The sequence below is a fragment of the Sciurus carolinensis genome, chromosome 14 (genome assembly GCF_902686445.1).
Source record: "Sciurus carolinensis chromosome 14, mSciCar1.2, whole genome shotgun sequence".
Taxonomy (NCBI): Eukaryota; Metazoa; Chordata; class Mammalia; order Rodentia; family Sciuridae; genus Sciurus; species Sciurus carolinensis.
In genome coordinates, this window is record NC_062226.1 from 63,508,211 (window position 1) to 63,523,569 (window position 15,359).

At 35.2% G+C, this 15,359-nt stretch overlaps 1 protein-coding gene across 3 annotated transcripts in view; it reads right to left on the reverse strand.

Annotated features, from left to right (window-relative positions):
* Positions 1–15,359, reverse strand: part of Uhrf2 (ubiquitin like with PHD and ring finger domains 2) — an 88,276-nt gene that overhangs the window by 23,916 nt on the left and 49,001 nt on the right. For all 3 annotated transcript variants that reach the window (XM_047524149.1, XM_047524148.1, XM_047524150.1), the window contains 4 exons: positions 10,052–10,161; positions 8,597–8,783; positions 4,917–5,040; positions 4,587–4,694 (listed from right to left, as the gene is read on the reverse strand). In XM_047524149.1, coding sequence (XP_047380105.1) covers positions 4,587–4,694; positions 4,917–5,040; positions 8,597–8,783; positions 10,052–10,161 — 529 coding nt within the window. The remainder of the gene's footprint in view (positions 1–4,586; positions 4,695–4,916; positions 5,041–8,596; positions 8,784–10,051; positions 10,162–15,359) is intronic.

The window sequence follows — 15,359 nt, forward strand, 5'->3', positions numbered from 1 at the left end:
CGAGATCTTATACCCAGCAAAACTTACCTTTAAATTTGACAATGAAATAAAATCCTTCCATGATAAACAAAAGCTAAAAGAATTTACAAAAAGAAAGCCAGCATTACAGAACATTCTCAGCAAAATATTCCATGAGGAAAAGATAAAAAACAAAGAAGCAAATCAGTAAAGGGAGGAACTATCCTAAAGGAATTGTCAAATAAAGGAGGAACCAAGTTGTATCAAAAAATAAAAAAATTTAAAAAATGAGCCAAATGATCGGGAATACAAATCATATCTCAATAATAACCCTGAATATTAATGGCCTGAACTCATCAATCAAAAGACATAGACTGGCAGATTGGATTAAAAAGAAAGATCCAACAATATGTTGCCTGTAAGAGACTCATCTCATAGAAAGAGATACCCATAGACTAAAGGTGAAAGGATGGGGAAAAACATACCATGCACATGGACTCAGCAAAAAAGCTGGGGTATCCATCCTCATTTCAGATAATGTGGACTTCAAGCCAAAGTTAGTTAGAAGGGATAAAGAAGGACATTTCATTCTGCTTAAGGGAAGCAGAAATCAGCAAGACATAACAATCATAAATATCTATGCCCCAAACAGTGGCTCATACATGTATGTCAAACAAATCCTTCTTAATTTCAGAAACCAAACAGACCACAACACAATAATACTAGGTGATTTTAACACGCCTCTCTCACCACTGGACAGATCTTCCAAACAAAACAAAGAAACCATAGATCTCAATAACACAATCAATAATTTAGACTTAATGGACATTTATAGAATATACCATCCAACCAAGAGCAAATACACTTTCTTCTCAGCAGCTCATGGATCCTTCTCTAAAACAGACCATATATTATGCCACAAAGCTAATGTTAGCAAATACAAGAAGATAGAGATACTACCTTGTATTCTATCAGATCATAATGGATTGAAATTAGAAATAAATGAAAACAGAAACTACTCTAATACCTGGAGATTAAACAATATGCTATTATATGATGAATGGATAACAGAAGATATTAGGAAGGAAATTAAAAAATACTTACAGGTAAATGAGAACAAAGAAACATATCAAAATCTCTGGGAAACTATGAAAGCAGTACTTAGAGGAAAATTTATTTCATGGAGTGCATTCAATAAAAGAAGTAAATATCAACAAATAAACGACCTAACACTACAGCTCAAATCCCTAGAAAAAGAAGAACAGACCAACACCAAAAGTAGTAGAAGACAGGAAATAGTTAAACTCAGACCTGAAATCAACGAAATTGAAACAACAAAAGAAACAATACAAAAAATTGACAAAATAGTTGGTTCTTCAAAAAAATAAACAAAATTGATAAACCCTTAGCCACACTAACAAAGAGAAGATGAGAGAATACCCAAATCACTAAAATTCGGAATGAACAAGGAAACATCAGAACAGACATGATTGAAATACAAAACATAATTAGAAGCTATTTTGAAAATCTATACTCCAACAAAATAGAAAATTCCAAAGACATGAACAGGTTTCTAGAGACATATGAATTGCCTAAACTGAATGAGGAGGACATACACAATTTAAATAAACCAACTTCAAGTAATGAAATAGAAGAAGTCATCAATAGCCTACCAACAAAGAAAAGTCCAGGACCAGATGGGTTCTCAGCCGAGTTCTACAAAACCTTTAAAGAGCTCATTCCAATACTTCTCAAAGTATTCCATGACATAGAAGAGGAGGGAACCCTCCCAAACTTATTCTATGAAGCCAATATTATCCTGATACCTAAACCAGACAGAGACACATCGAGGAAAGAAAATTTCAGACCAATATTCTTAATGAACATCGATACAAAAATTCTCAACAAAATTTTAGCAAATCGCATACAAAAATGTATTAAAAAGATAGTGCACCATGATCAAGTGGGTTTCATCCCAGGGAGGCAAGGTTGGTTCAACATCAGGAAATCAATAAATGTAATTCACCATGTCAATAGACTTAAAGTCAAGAATCACATGATTATTTCAATAGATGCAGAAAAAGCATTTGATAAAATACAGCACCCCTTCATGCTCAAAACACTAGAAAAACTAGGGATAATGGGAACATTCCTTAACATTGTGAAGGCCATCTATGCTAAGTCCATGGCCAATATCATTCTAAATGGTGAAACACTGAAAGCATTCCCCCTAAAAACTGGAACAAGGCAGGGATGCCCCCTTTCACCACTTCTATTCAATATTGTCCTTGAAACTCTAGCCAGAGCAATTAGACAGAGCAAGGAAAATGAAGGGATATGGATAGGAAAAGAAGAACTCAAACTATCCCTATTTGCTGATGATATGATTATATACTTAGAGGAACCAGGAAATTCCACCAGAAAACTTTTAGATCTCATAAGTGAATTCAGTAAAGTAGCAGGATATAAGATCAATGCTCATAAATCCAATGCATTTTTATACATAAGTGATGAATCTTCAGAAAGAGAAATTAGGAACACTACCCCATTCACAAGGGCTTCAAAAAAAATAAAGTACTTGGGAATCAATCTAACAAAAGAGGTGAAAGACCTCTACAATGAGAACTACAGAACACTAAGGAAAGAAATTGAAGAAAACCTTAGAAGATGGAAAGATCTCCCATGTTCTTGGATAGGCAGAATTAATATTGTCAAAATGGCCCTACTACCAAAAGTGCTATACAGATTCAATGCAATTCCAATTAAAATCCCAATGATGTACCTTACAGAAATACAGCAAGCAATCATGAAATTCATCTGGAAGAATAAAAAAAACCAGAATAGCTAAAGTAATCCTTGGCAGGAAAAATGAAGCTGGGGGTATCGCAATATCAGAACTTCAACTATACTACAAAAGCAATAGTAACAAAAACGGCATGGTATTGGTACCAAAATAGACAGGTAGATCAATGGTACAGAATACAGGACATGGACACAAACCCAAATAAATACAATTTTCTCATACTAGACAAAGGTGCCAAAAATATGCAATGGAGAAAAGATAGCCTCTTCAACAAATGGTGCTGGGAAAATTGGAAATCCATATGCAACAGAATGAAACTAAACCCATATCTCTCACCGTGCACGAAACTAAACTCAAAATGGATTAAGGATCTTGGAATCAGACCAGAGACCTTGCAGATTATAGAAGAAAAAGTAGGTCCAGATCTTCAACATGTTGGCCTAGGACCAGACTTCCTCAACAGGACTCCCATAGCACAAGAAATAAAAGCAAGAATCAATAACTGGGATAGATTCAAACTAAAAAGCTTTCTCTCAGCAAAGGAAACTATCAGCAATGCAAAGAAAGAGCCTACAGAGTGGGAGAAAATCTTTGCCAATCATACTTCAGATAGAGCACTAATCTCCAGAATCTATAAAGAACTCAAAAACTCTACACCAAGAATACAAATAACCCAATGGGTTAAGGAAATGAACAGACACCTCACAGAAGAAGATCTACAAGCAATCAACATACATATGAAAAAATGTTCCACATCTCTAGTAATAAGAGAAATGCAAATCAAAAACACCCTAAGATTCCATCTCACCCCAATTAGAATGGCAATTATCAAAAATACAAGCAACAACAGGTGTTGGCGAGGATGTGGGGAGAAAGGTACACTCATACATTGCTGGTGGGGCTGCAAATTAGTGCAGCCACTCTGGAAAGCAGTGTGGAGATTCCTTAGAAAACTTTGAATGGACCCACCATTTGACCCAGCTATCCCACTCCTTGGCCTATACCCAAAGGACTTAAAATCAGCATACTACAGAGATACAGCCACATCAATGTTCACAGCTGCTCAATTCACAATAGCCAGATTGTGGAACCAACCTAGATGCCCCTCAATTGATGAATGGATAAAGAAACTGTGGTGTATGTGTGTGTGTGTGTACGTACATATATACATATATATATATGTACGTACACACACACACAATGGAATATTACTCAGCCATAAAGAATGATAAAATTATGGCATTTGCAGGCAAATGGATGAAATTTGAGAATATCATGCTAAGTGAGATAAGCCAATCTCAAAAAACCAAAGGATGAATGATCTCGCTGATAAGTGGATGATGACACATAATGGGGGGTGGGAGGGGTTAGTGTTAGGGTTAGAGTTAGGGTTAGGGAGGGGGGCAAGAATGGAGGAAGGAAGGACTATATAGAGGGAAAAGAGGGGTGGGAGGGGAAAGGAAAAAACAGAATGAATCAAACAACATTACCCTATGTAAATTTATGATTACACAAATGGTACGCCTTTACTCCATGTACAGAGCAACAACATGTATACCATTTGTTTACAATAAAAAAAAAAAAGTAAAACAATGTAATACGAAAGCATAGTTCATCACTAAGTCCGTGGTATATGTTTCTGTCTGTCAACCTCTGAAGAAGAGCATACAACCCAAAGAAATCTTTCATTCTAACAAATGAACACCATGTGCTACTAGCAAGGTTAATCAATAGATTGTTAACATTTTTTTTGATTGTTAACATTACTTCTGTTTTAAGTATATCCAATTTTACCCTTTCAACTAAGCCAATTTAAAAAACATACCTGAACTCTAAATCTCCAAGTTGATCCAACAGGAATACCAGGAATAGGTCCATAATGATTAGAGGGGACAATAGTACATTCTTTTGTACGACCAACACAAGCCATTCCCTATAAAGTCACAAAATGAGCTGTGTGAGAAATCAATTATATTAAATCTTAATGAAAGACAAGATGTGAATAAAACAGAAAATCAACTATTTATGTAATTTAAGTATTGTTGATAGTAACAATTATATTGCTTAACCTTTTATTTCATTAATACTATTGGTATCAAAACATTTATTACATAGTATAACTTGCTACTAGGAAAAAGAGGAATTTCTTCTTTACCCTGCCCCAGTCTCTCCGGCTTTCGGTACTAGCAGATGGCATCTTTGCTTTCTTTTTACTCATCTTGAGTCTTTCACCAGCCTTTACAACCTCACTGGAATCAGTTTTACAGCAAGGACAATACCTTTAAAAGAAAAAAAAAAGAACAAATGAATTTTGATAATACCATATTAAGGTCAGTAACAGAATAATGGCCTTTCTAGTTTAGAATAAGTTTTAAGATGAATTGCGGGGGGGTATATTACAGAGTGTCAGCTGGCATTAAACTTCTTAAAATATTTATATGACTAGACTGCTGTAAAAAATATTCCTGTCATTCTTTTAGAGAACTTAAATATTTAGTGTTAAAAATCCTCAAATATAGTTCAAAAAGTCAGACAAAATGATGAGATTCAAATGACATCAAGAATTCTAACCTCATCACTAACCCCAAGAACAGATATTACTCATTCAAAATTCTTATAATTAAAACAAAAATAAAAAGAATTGATGGTTCTGGACCAAACACTGAACCATACAACAGATACATATCCTCATCAGGGATGAAGTGGTGGTTTGGAATGGGATGGGAGGCTCGTAAAAAGAAAGATTCTAGAGAACAAAATTTACTAATATATTAGATGTAGAGTAGGGGAGGGGCAAAAGAATAATCAAGGGTGAAGTTTAGCTTTTGGTATGAATAAGTGGATGACAGTACTACTTACCAAAGATTGGGGGAAGGGCAGGATTTTAGGGGAAGTGTTTGTGAAAATCAAATCTCCATTTGGACTAATTTTGTGACAGTGGTCAAGAAGGCAAATGGGTATAGGAATATAAACTCAGAGATTAGATTTCAAAACAAAAATTCAGAATTATTAGCTTGGTATTTTAAAATCTCATGATTGGATGAGGTCATCAAGGAAGCAAGCATAGAGAGAAAATAAGGAGGCAGTGCTTTAGGTGAACTCTTGAAATTTAGTAGGTGAGGGGGAAATGAGAAACTAAAAAGGAAAGGCCAATGAAGTGGATGAAAAATCAGGATCATATAACATGATAGAATCTATAAAAACAGAGTAACCAGCTCAGCAATAAAGAGGACTGAGAAGTGACCACCATGTTTATAAACAGAAAATATCTATAAAACCTACATAAGCACACATAGGAATAGTGGGAAGGAAAGCCAAAATGGAGTGCTGTGAGGTGTGAAATGGGAGGAGAGAAAATGAAAACAATCAGTGAGGACAGCTCTGGAGAAGCTTTTCTATAAATGGAGTAAGAAAAAGGGTAGGCAGATGGAAATCCAGATAAAAATGGAATCAAGAGAGGGGTTTTATGTGTTTTGAAGACTCAAGAGACTCTAGGATGCTAATGATGTGATGTGATCTAGTAATAGCAATTCAGGAAAGGAACTAATTGCAGGAATGAAGATCCTGGAAAAGCAAAAAGATATGTAGCTTGAGGTCAGGTAGAAGGGTTTCCATTTCCATTTTAGAGAAGCAGAAACAAACTATCCACTGAAACAAGAGGGAAGAAAAATATATGAGACTTTGGAAATAGAGTTAGTAGCAATGGTAAAATTTAGAGTATGACCATGCAAGCTGCTGTGATAGGAAGAAGTTATATTCTTTTTCCCTTTCTTTCACTCCTCCAGTCTCTGTCATAACACAGCAATTACCTTTCCAAATAGGCTAAGACGAAGGATTGGAGAACAATCTGTTCTTCATGTTGATACTGGTTATATGCGTGTAACATCGGTATTTCTACCTGTCATATCCATTACTTTTTAAAAGACTCTCAATGACAGTAATATGGCATATAGTTAAAAAAGACAACAACTCCTCAATATGGTATTAAAAAGTTCATTATTGAGGCTGGGGATATAGCTCAGTTGGTAGAGTGCCCACCTCGCATGCACAGGGCCCTGGGTTCAATCCCCAGCACCACTTTGGGCACATTTTCCCCAGTCTTTCCTCTAATCACTTTTTAAAACTGTATTTTAAAACTTCTTTGTAATGGTGCTATATTTGTAATGCACAAAACATAATGATCAATTTCACTCCCACATTCACAGTACCTTCCTTTTCACTCCCCATTTCCTTGTTCTACTGATCCCCCTTCTATTATTTTAATTACACATATGGCAGGACTCACTGTGTCATATTTGTACATGGACATAGCATAATTTAGTAGATTTTGTTTCCTAGTACTTCTCCGTGCCTTTTCCTTCTCTCTCCCTCTCAATACCCTTCTTCTCCTCTATTGGTCTCCCTTCTATTTTCATATTTTTTCTTTTTCTTTTCTTCCTCTTCTAGTTTGCACATGAGAGAAAACATATGTCCCCTGAGTCTGGTTTATTCCACTCAGCATGATATTCTCCAGCTCTACCCATTTATCAGTAAATGAAATAATTTTATTTTTTCTTTATGGTCAAGTAAAACTTTGTGTATATATATATACCACATTTTCTTTATCCATTTATCTGCTGATGGGCACCTAGGTCAGTTTCATAACTTGACTATTGTGAACTGTGCTACTATAAACATTGTTATGTTTTATCATTGCAGTATGCTGATTTTAGTTGGTTTTTGTTTGTTTTTATTTTATCTATTTTGGACAAATTCCAAGAAGTAGCATAGCTGGGAAATATGGTGGTTTCATTCCTAGTCCTTTGTGTAATCTCCATATTGCTTTCTAAAGTGGCTGTACTACTTTTTGGTCTCACCAACAATGTATAATTGTACTTCCCCCACATCCTCACCAGCAATTATTGTATTCTTGTTGACCGTCATTCTAACTGGAGATGAAGTCTCAGTGTAGTTTTGATTTGCATTTCCCTGACTGCTAAGGATGTTGAATAATAGTTCATGTTTGTTGGCCATTTGTATTTCTTCTTTTGAGAAATATCTCTTTTGATCATTAGCCCATTTATTGATTGGTTGTTTTTTGTTTTTGTTTTGTCAAACTATTTAGATTCTGGAAAGCATACTTGGTGCCCTCTTCTACTTATCAACTTCATGGGATTAGATATAATCTTCCATATACAGCATTTTTTAAGTGTCAAGCATATTAAGTATATATTAGTTATTAAGTATGATTACAGAACAAAACAGGAACATCTAACATAGTTGGAAGGGGGAAGCATCCAAAAAGTCTTATTGGAAAATGTCATATTTAAGTGAAAAGTTTAAGTATGATATCATCTGAACCTAAGCATAAGAGGAAAATACTTCCAAGAAGAAAATGTGTCAAGTGTAAAAACCCAGATATGAAAAAGAACATGACTTATTTAAGGAGTTGAAGATATTTAATCTAGCCAGAGTGTACAGTATTTGGGAAAATGGGAGAGGAAAGTAGTGATACAGCTGAAAAAGCAATGAGATAATGTCATGCAGGGTCCTGTAGGCACAAAAAGCCTTTGAAGCAAAGTAGTAACACAATCAGATTTGCATTTTTGAAAGAACACAGACTCCATACTGGAAAAGGAACTGGAGGGATTAAAATATGGAGCTAGAGACCAGTTCAGAAGTTGCTATGGTAATTGAATAAAGGTATCAATGTCAAGTAAGCATTTGTCTCTTAATATTTTAAGCACTTTACTACACACCATTTATCTTTAGAAATACACTTTTGGTAGTTCAAATACATATTTTACATTTGATTCTTTATAAAGCAAAAACAACAACAAACCCTGATGATCATACCAGTATTCTTCTTCTGGGACTTTATCCAAAGGTGGAGTCAGGCAGTAAATATGATAGGCCATATTACATTCATCACACAGAAGTTGCATGTTTGGGTCACGCTTCTCACCACATTTATGACAAGAGCATGTATGGCATTTCTTATCTGGATCTCCACCACACAGGTCACATTCAGGGTCATTTTTCCCTGTCAAGAAAAAAGTATAGTAAGTACAAGATGTGCCACTGCACCCAGCTAGTATACACCTTTTTAAATGAAAGGAACCAAAAGAGATAATCAAATGTGAGGCTTTTAAAAATAAAAGCCTGAGTCTCACCCTATACTTACTACATTAAAATTTCAAGGATGAGGCCCAAACATAATTCAGTGAAAATCTAATGACCTCTAAACAGGATGATAATATTTTTTATTTTTGTATACTTTTTTCAAGGCTGAGGATTGAACCCAGGGCACTGCACATGTGAGACAAGTGCTCTACTATTGAGCTACATTCTGGCAATATATACTTTTGCCCTAAAATCTTTCTTGTAACTGGGCATGACGGCACATATCTGTATTCTTAGTGACTTAGGCTAAGTCAGGAGGATTCCAAGTTCAAGACCAGCCTTCGCAACTTAGTGAGAGCCTATCTCAAAATAAAATACAAAAAGTGGTTGGGGTTGGGGTTCAGTGGCCTAGCACATGCGAGGCACTAGGTTTGATTCTCGGCACCACACATAAATAAATAAAATAAAGGTCCACTGCCAACTAAAAAAATAAAAAATAAAAAAAAGACTAAACACACTTTAAAAAATATATGTATATATATAAATAAATAAAGTGCTGGGGATATACTCAGTGATAGAGTGCTTGCTTAGTATACGTGAGGCCTTCGGTTTAATACACAGCACTACAAAAAACAAAAACAAAACCACGCCCTAAATTACATACATATTGATCCACAGTTTCCCACATATGCACTAGTTTGGCCCATGTAATGAACTCACAGGGCACCAGAGGGAAATATAATTCGTTGAACAAAATAACTTAATAAATGGAACTGTTCAGTGTTTCTTTTGGCCTACAGATGCCATGAAAAAATTACTGAGACATTAATGAACCAAGAAAGCTTGAGAAACTCTGGGCAAGACCTCAGGTAAATTCTTAATTCCACCCAAAGAGAGACAAATTGATACTTGGGGTCTTTAATCCTATTAGAAAAAATTTTTAAATGTTCAGTATTGATAAGGAATTGGAAAAACTAGCACCTGTTGGTGAGAATGCAAATTGATAATACATTTGAGAAGTCAATTGACAATACTCAGAAAAACTTAGATTCTTTTATTGGAAGGAATTCCTTCTCTGTCATCTTAAAAATAAATTTGTGTCTTCTAATTCCTCCAAGTTATCCACTTGTCAGTAAAAACAAATTTCCAAAATATACACACAATCTAAATTCAAAAGAAAATACATACTTAAAAACTTTCCATCTGCAAATGAAATAGGATGCGCTCCAGGCTTCTCGATCTTGAAGATTTCATCTACAAATATTACTCTGCAGTCATTTAATGTACCTTCAGAACCTCTGTTTAAAAAAGGAAGAAAGGTTAACTTCTACTGACAAAACCTAAACCATGTGCAAATATTAATTAGAAATCAGTGTGGAAACTGAATTTTGTCCATTTACATATTGAGATTGTAACTAGTCCAATCACTATATATTATGACTTATCATAGTAGGAAGAGTCCAACAGTGATTACTTAATATTCATAGTTATAACTTTAGGGTATAATCAGGAAAAAAAATTCAGAGACTTCATTACTAAGGTTACTTGGGAAGAAGTAGCTATCTTGTAAATTTAGCATAAAGAAAAAATTACCCTGCCAATTAAAATGAAGTATTTCAACATATTTCTAATAAGTATAGTAAATTTCTGGGCAAAAATAAGATGATCTCTTCTCAAAAACAAAAATCTTTAAAATACAAAGCTGTAGTTGTCTCAGTTTATACCTATTTGCATATGTTTCTTCAAGTTTCATACTACTAATGTGAATTTGTGCATTTCTCCTTTTTATTCTGTTGGCTTTTGCTATTTCTGAAGATACATTATTAGGGGCATATAGATTTAAGAATCCTAAATCATTTTATGAAATGTTTCTTCTTCTAGTATTGCAGTCTGCATCATGCCTACATTTTTCTTTCTTTTTTGGTTAGCATTTCCTTGGATACTTCCCCATCCCTTCAAAACTTTTAATGTCAAATACACACAAATGCAGAAAGCTACATAAATGAATAGTTAAACCAACTGTAATGTGCATATCCTTTAAAAGCAGCCATCAGAGAAGACAGAACTGTCAACTATCTGTGAAGTCCCAAACAGGCCCCAATCAATGACATCTTCATACCGTCCCATGAGTTACATTTACCTTAATTTTTCTTCAGTATTGTCACCTATCTCCCTACACCTACAGTGTAGCTTTGCCTGAGTTTTAAAAGTGGCTAATCTATAAATCCCAACACCATTACTCTCTTCCTTATAATTTGTTGAAAAACCCCAAACATGTATCCAATAATTTCTTAGACTTGATTTTGAAACTTGCATTCCCAAAGAGTACTGAACCAACTTTTTTGGGTCATCTATGTCTGTATATTAGGAGCTGGATCTAACGAGGTCAAAAAATCTTGGTCCACTGTGTTTTTGTAAATGAAGTTTTATTGGAACTATAACAACTTATGTATCTATCATCAATGGTTATCTCATGCTATAATGGCAGAGTTAAATAATTCTGACAAGAGAGCATATGAACCACAGAAGTTAAACTATTTACTCTCATGCCCTTTACAAAAAAATTAAAATGTCAGCCCTCACATAAGGCTTCATCGGATTTAGGTTCATATTTTGGTAAGCTATTTTATAGGTCTCTTTCCATTTGGAAGTGGTTGTTTTTTTTCCCCCCATCATGACAGTAGTCACTGATGCTCAATGCCTGGATTAATTCATTGGAGGCTGAAAAATATTGACATTTTAGTTCTATTATTTCCTTTATACTTTACTTGCTGAATAATTTGAGAAACTTTAAAAGGAAATATTTTTCAATATTTGATGACCCACTGGTATAGTTCATATAACACGCAGTTAAATGCTTATTTGGTAGGGGTTTTTTTTGGAAATTACTTTTTTTCTTTATATTAGTTTAACATACCTAAATGTGTAAAATACATATGCTTAAGAAATATTTTCATTCAGGTTTTTTAATTTGCTCTTTTTAGGTAGTAGAGTGTATTCTGACATAGTATATATAGATGGAGCATAACTTAATCTAATTAGAATCCCATTCTTGCAGTTGTACATGATGTGGAGTTTTACTGTTCAGGTATTCATATATGAATATAGGAAAGTGCTATTCAATTTATTCTTCTATTTTTCCCATTCCCATCCTCTCTTCCTTCCCTTCCTTCCCCTTTATATAAATCCAATGAACTTCTACTCTTCCCCACTCCACTTATTGTGTGTCAGCATCCACACATCAGAAAGAATATTGATTCTTTGATTTTGGGGCACTGGCTTATTTCACTTAGCATGATAGTCTCCAGTTCCATCCATTTATAGGCAAATGCAATAATTTCATCTTCTTTATGACTGTGTCTACATACCACATATTCTTAAGCCACTCATCTGTTCAACGGCACCTAGGTTGGTTCCATAGCTTAGCTACTGTGAACTGAGCTGCTATAAACATTGAGGTGGCTTCATCAATGCAGTATGCTGATTTTAAGTCCTTTGGGTATATGCTGAGGAGTGAGATAACTGGGTCAAATGGTAGTTCCATTCCAAGTTTTCTGAGGAATTTCCAAACTGCTTTCCACAGTGGTTGCACCAATATGCAGTCCCACCAGCAATGTATGAATGTACCTTTTCCTCCACAACCTTGCCAACATTTGTTACTTGTTTTCTTGATAACTGCCATTCTGATTGGAGTAAGATGAAGTCTTAGGAGAGTTTTAACTTACATTCCTTTAATTGCTATTTTTTCATATATGTTTTGGCCCTGTGTACTACTTCTGTGAAGTGCCTGTTCAGTTCTTTTGCCCTTTTATTGACTGGATTTTGTGTGTGTGTGTATTGAGTTTTTTGAGTTCTTTGTATATCCTGGAGACTAATGCTCTGATGTGCAGGTAGCAAAGATTTTCTCCTGTAGACTCTCTGTTCACACTCTTGGTTGTTTCCTTTGCTGGGAAGCAGCTTTTTAGTTTAATATCATCCCATTATTGATTCTTGATTTTACTTCTTACACTGTAGGAGTCCTGTTGAGGAAGTCACTTCCTAAGCTAACATGATGGGAGAGTTGGTCCTACATTTTCCTCTAGCAGGCTCAGGGGTTCTGGTCTAATGTCTAGGTCCTTGATCCAATGAAGAGTTGTTAATCTGCATGCAGGGTGAGAGAGCGGGATTAAATTTCATTCTACTACTTATGGATTTCCAGTTTTCCCAGCACCACTAGTTGAAGAGGCTAACTTTTCCCCAACGTATGTTTGTGGCACCTTTGTCTAGGATGAGATAACTGTATTTATGTGGGTTTGTCTCTGTGTCTTCTATTCTGCTCATGTTTGTTTTGGTGCCAATACCATACCAATTTTGTTACTATAGTCCTGTAGTGTAATTTAAGGTCTGGTATTATGATGCCTCCTGCCTCACTCTTCTAAGGATTGCTTTGGCTATTCTAGTATTTGGCAGTTTTTAAAAAACCAGTTCTCTAATAAGTTTTTGTACTGCTATGAACTCATGGATTTAAACATAGTTGATGTGATTCAATCTACTATAATTATATTCTCCTTATTAATGTTCAAATTGTTTCTTCACTGGACAACAGAAGCTTCCGGCTGACTCCTAAACCCTACTGACAAGAACTCAGCAGCCTTTGTAGACTTTGTTATTTGTATGATAAGATATTCTAGGTTATCCTGAACATGTTCTGTCCTCAGTCTGGAGTACCCATCTCCAATATACACTTTTTTTTTTATTTAGCTTTTAATTTTTTTACAGACTGCATTTTGATTCATTGTACACAAATGGGGTACATCATTTTGTTTCTGTGGTTGTACACAATGTAGATTCATACCATTCATGTAATCATACATGTACATAGGGTAATGATGTCTGTCTGATTCCACCATTTTTCATACCCACCTCCCTCTCATTTCCTTCTACATATTCTAAAGTCCCCCCATTATTCTCATTCCCCACCCCCTCACCCCCATTATGTATCATCCTCCACTTATCAGGGAAAACATTCGGCCTTTGGTTTTTTGGGCTTGGCTTATTTCACTTGGCATGATATTCTCCAATTCCATCCATTTATCTGCAAATGCCATAATATTGTTTTTCTTTATGGCTGAATAGTATTCCATTGTGTATATATACCACAGTTTCTTTATCCATTTATCTGTTGAAGGGCATCTAGGTTGGTTCCACAATCTAGCTATTGTGAACTGAGCTGCTATAAACATTGATGTGGCTGTGTTACTGTAGTTTGTTGATTTTAGGTCCTTTGGGTATAAAGCAAGGAGTGGGATAACTGGGTCAAAAGGTGGGTCCATTCCAAGTTTTCTGAGGATTCTCCATACTGCTTTCCAGGTCAGTACCCTGGGTTTTTTAAGTGCAAAATATTTCAAGATCACAATCTGGCATTAGAAAAGCTTATTACATCTCAGTTGATAAGTGTTCATAGATTTTTTCCAGCATATGAAAGTGTAAAATTTAAATAAAGAGTACGACACACATTCAAACAAAGTATGAGTTCATATTAACACTTTCTGTTCAAATTCAGCACTGAAGGGTATTTGCATACATATATTTATGTATACACACACTTTTTTGAGGTACTGAAGAATATGTTTTTTCTTTTTATCTTCAACTAGAAAATCCTGGCTCTCAAGGACTTCAGGGATGACTAAATTAAAATAGCAAATAACTTTTGCTTTAGCACATGCAAGACATTCTTGCCAGTGATCAATATAAAGTTTGAACTTTTTGTATATTTTCCCCTTTCTTACATTTGCAATGTAGTTTTTTCTTTTGGTGGTGGTGTTAAGATCAAACCCAGGGCCTTAAGCCTTCTAAGCAAGTGCTCTAGCACTTAGCTACACTCCAAGCCCCCTAGTCCTAGTTCTATATATAGAAATATTTTAGCAGAGTGAGGTGGTACAGGCCTCACTGCACCCGGAGACTCAGTAGTTTGAGCCAGGTGGATCACAAGTTCAAAGCTGGCCTCAGCAATTTAGCGAGACCCTGTCAAAATAAAAAGGGCTGGGGCCTTAGCTTGGTGATAAAGCACTCTTGATTTCAATACCTAGTATGTATGTATATATAAATAAATATTTTAAATATTTGTCACCACTCTTTATTTCAAATTCTCTTCAGTCATCTTGGTTGTCTAAAGCTAGTTCCCAAGATGATTTCTCAGGTACAGTTGATAAATACAATATCCCCCTAGTTCCTACAAGTTAAAAGAGTTTGTCTGCAGCTACATACTATAAGACTAATTTGACTAGAGTTAAAATCTTTGGCTCTTTTTTTAAAAAAAAAAATTTTTAGTTTTAGATGGACACAATACCTTTATTTATTTGATGTGGTGCTGAGGATTGAATTTAGTTCCTCACACGTACTAGGCAAGTGCTCCGCTACTGAGCTACAATCCCAACCCCTTGATTCTCCTTTTCTTGACTCATGCTGTCTTTCTGGGATACTTCATTGTCAGCAAGGATTTTATCCTGTTCCTTAT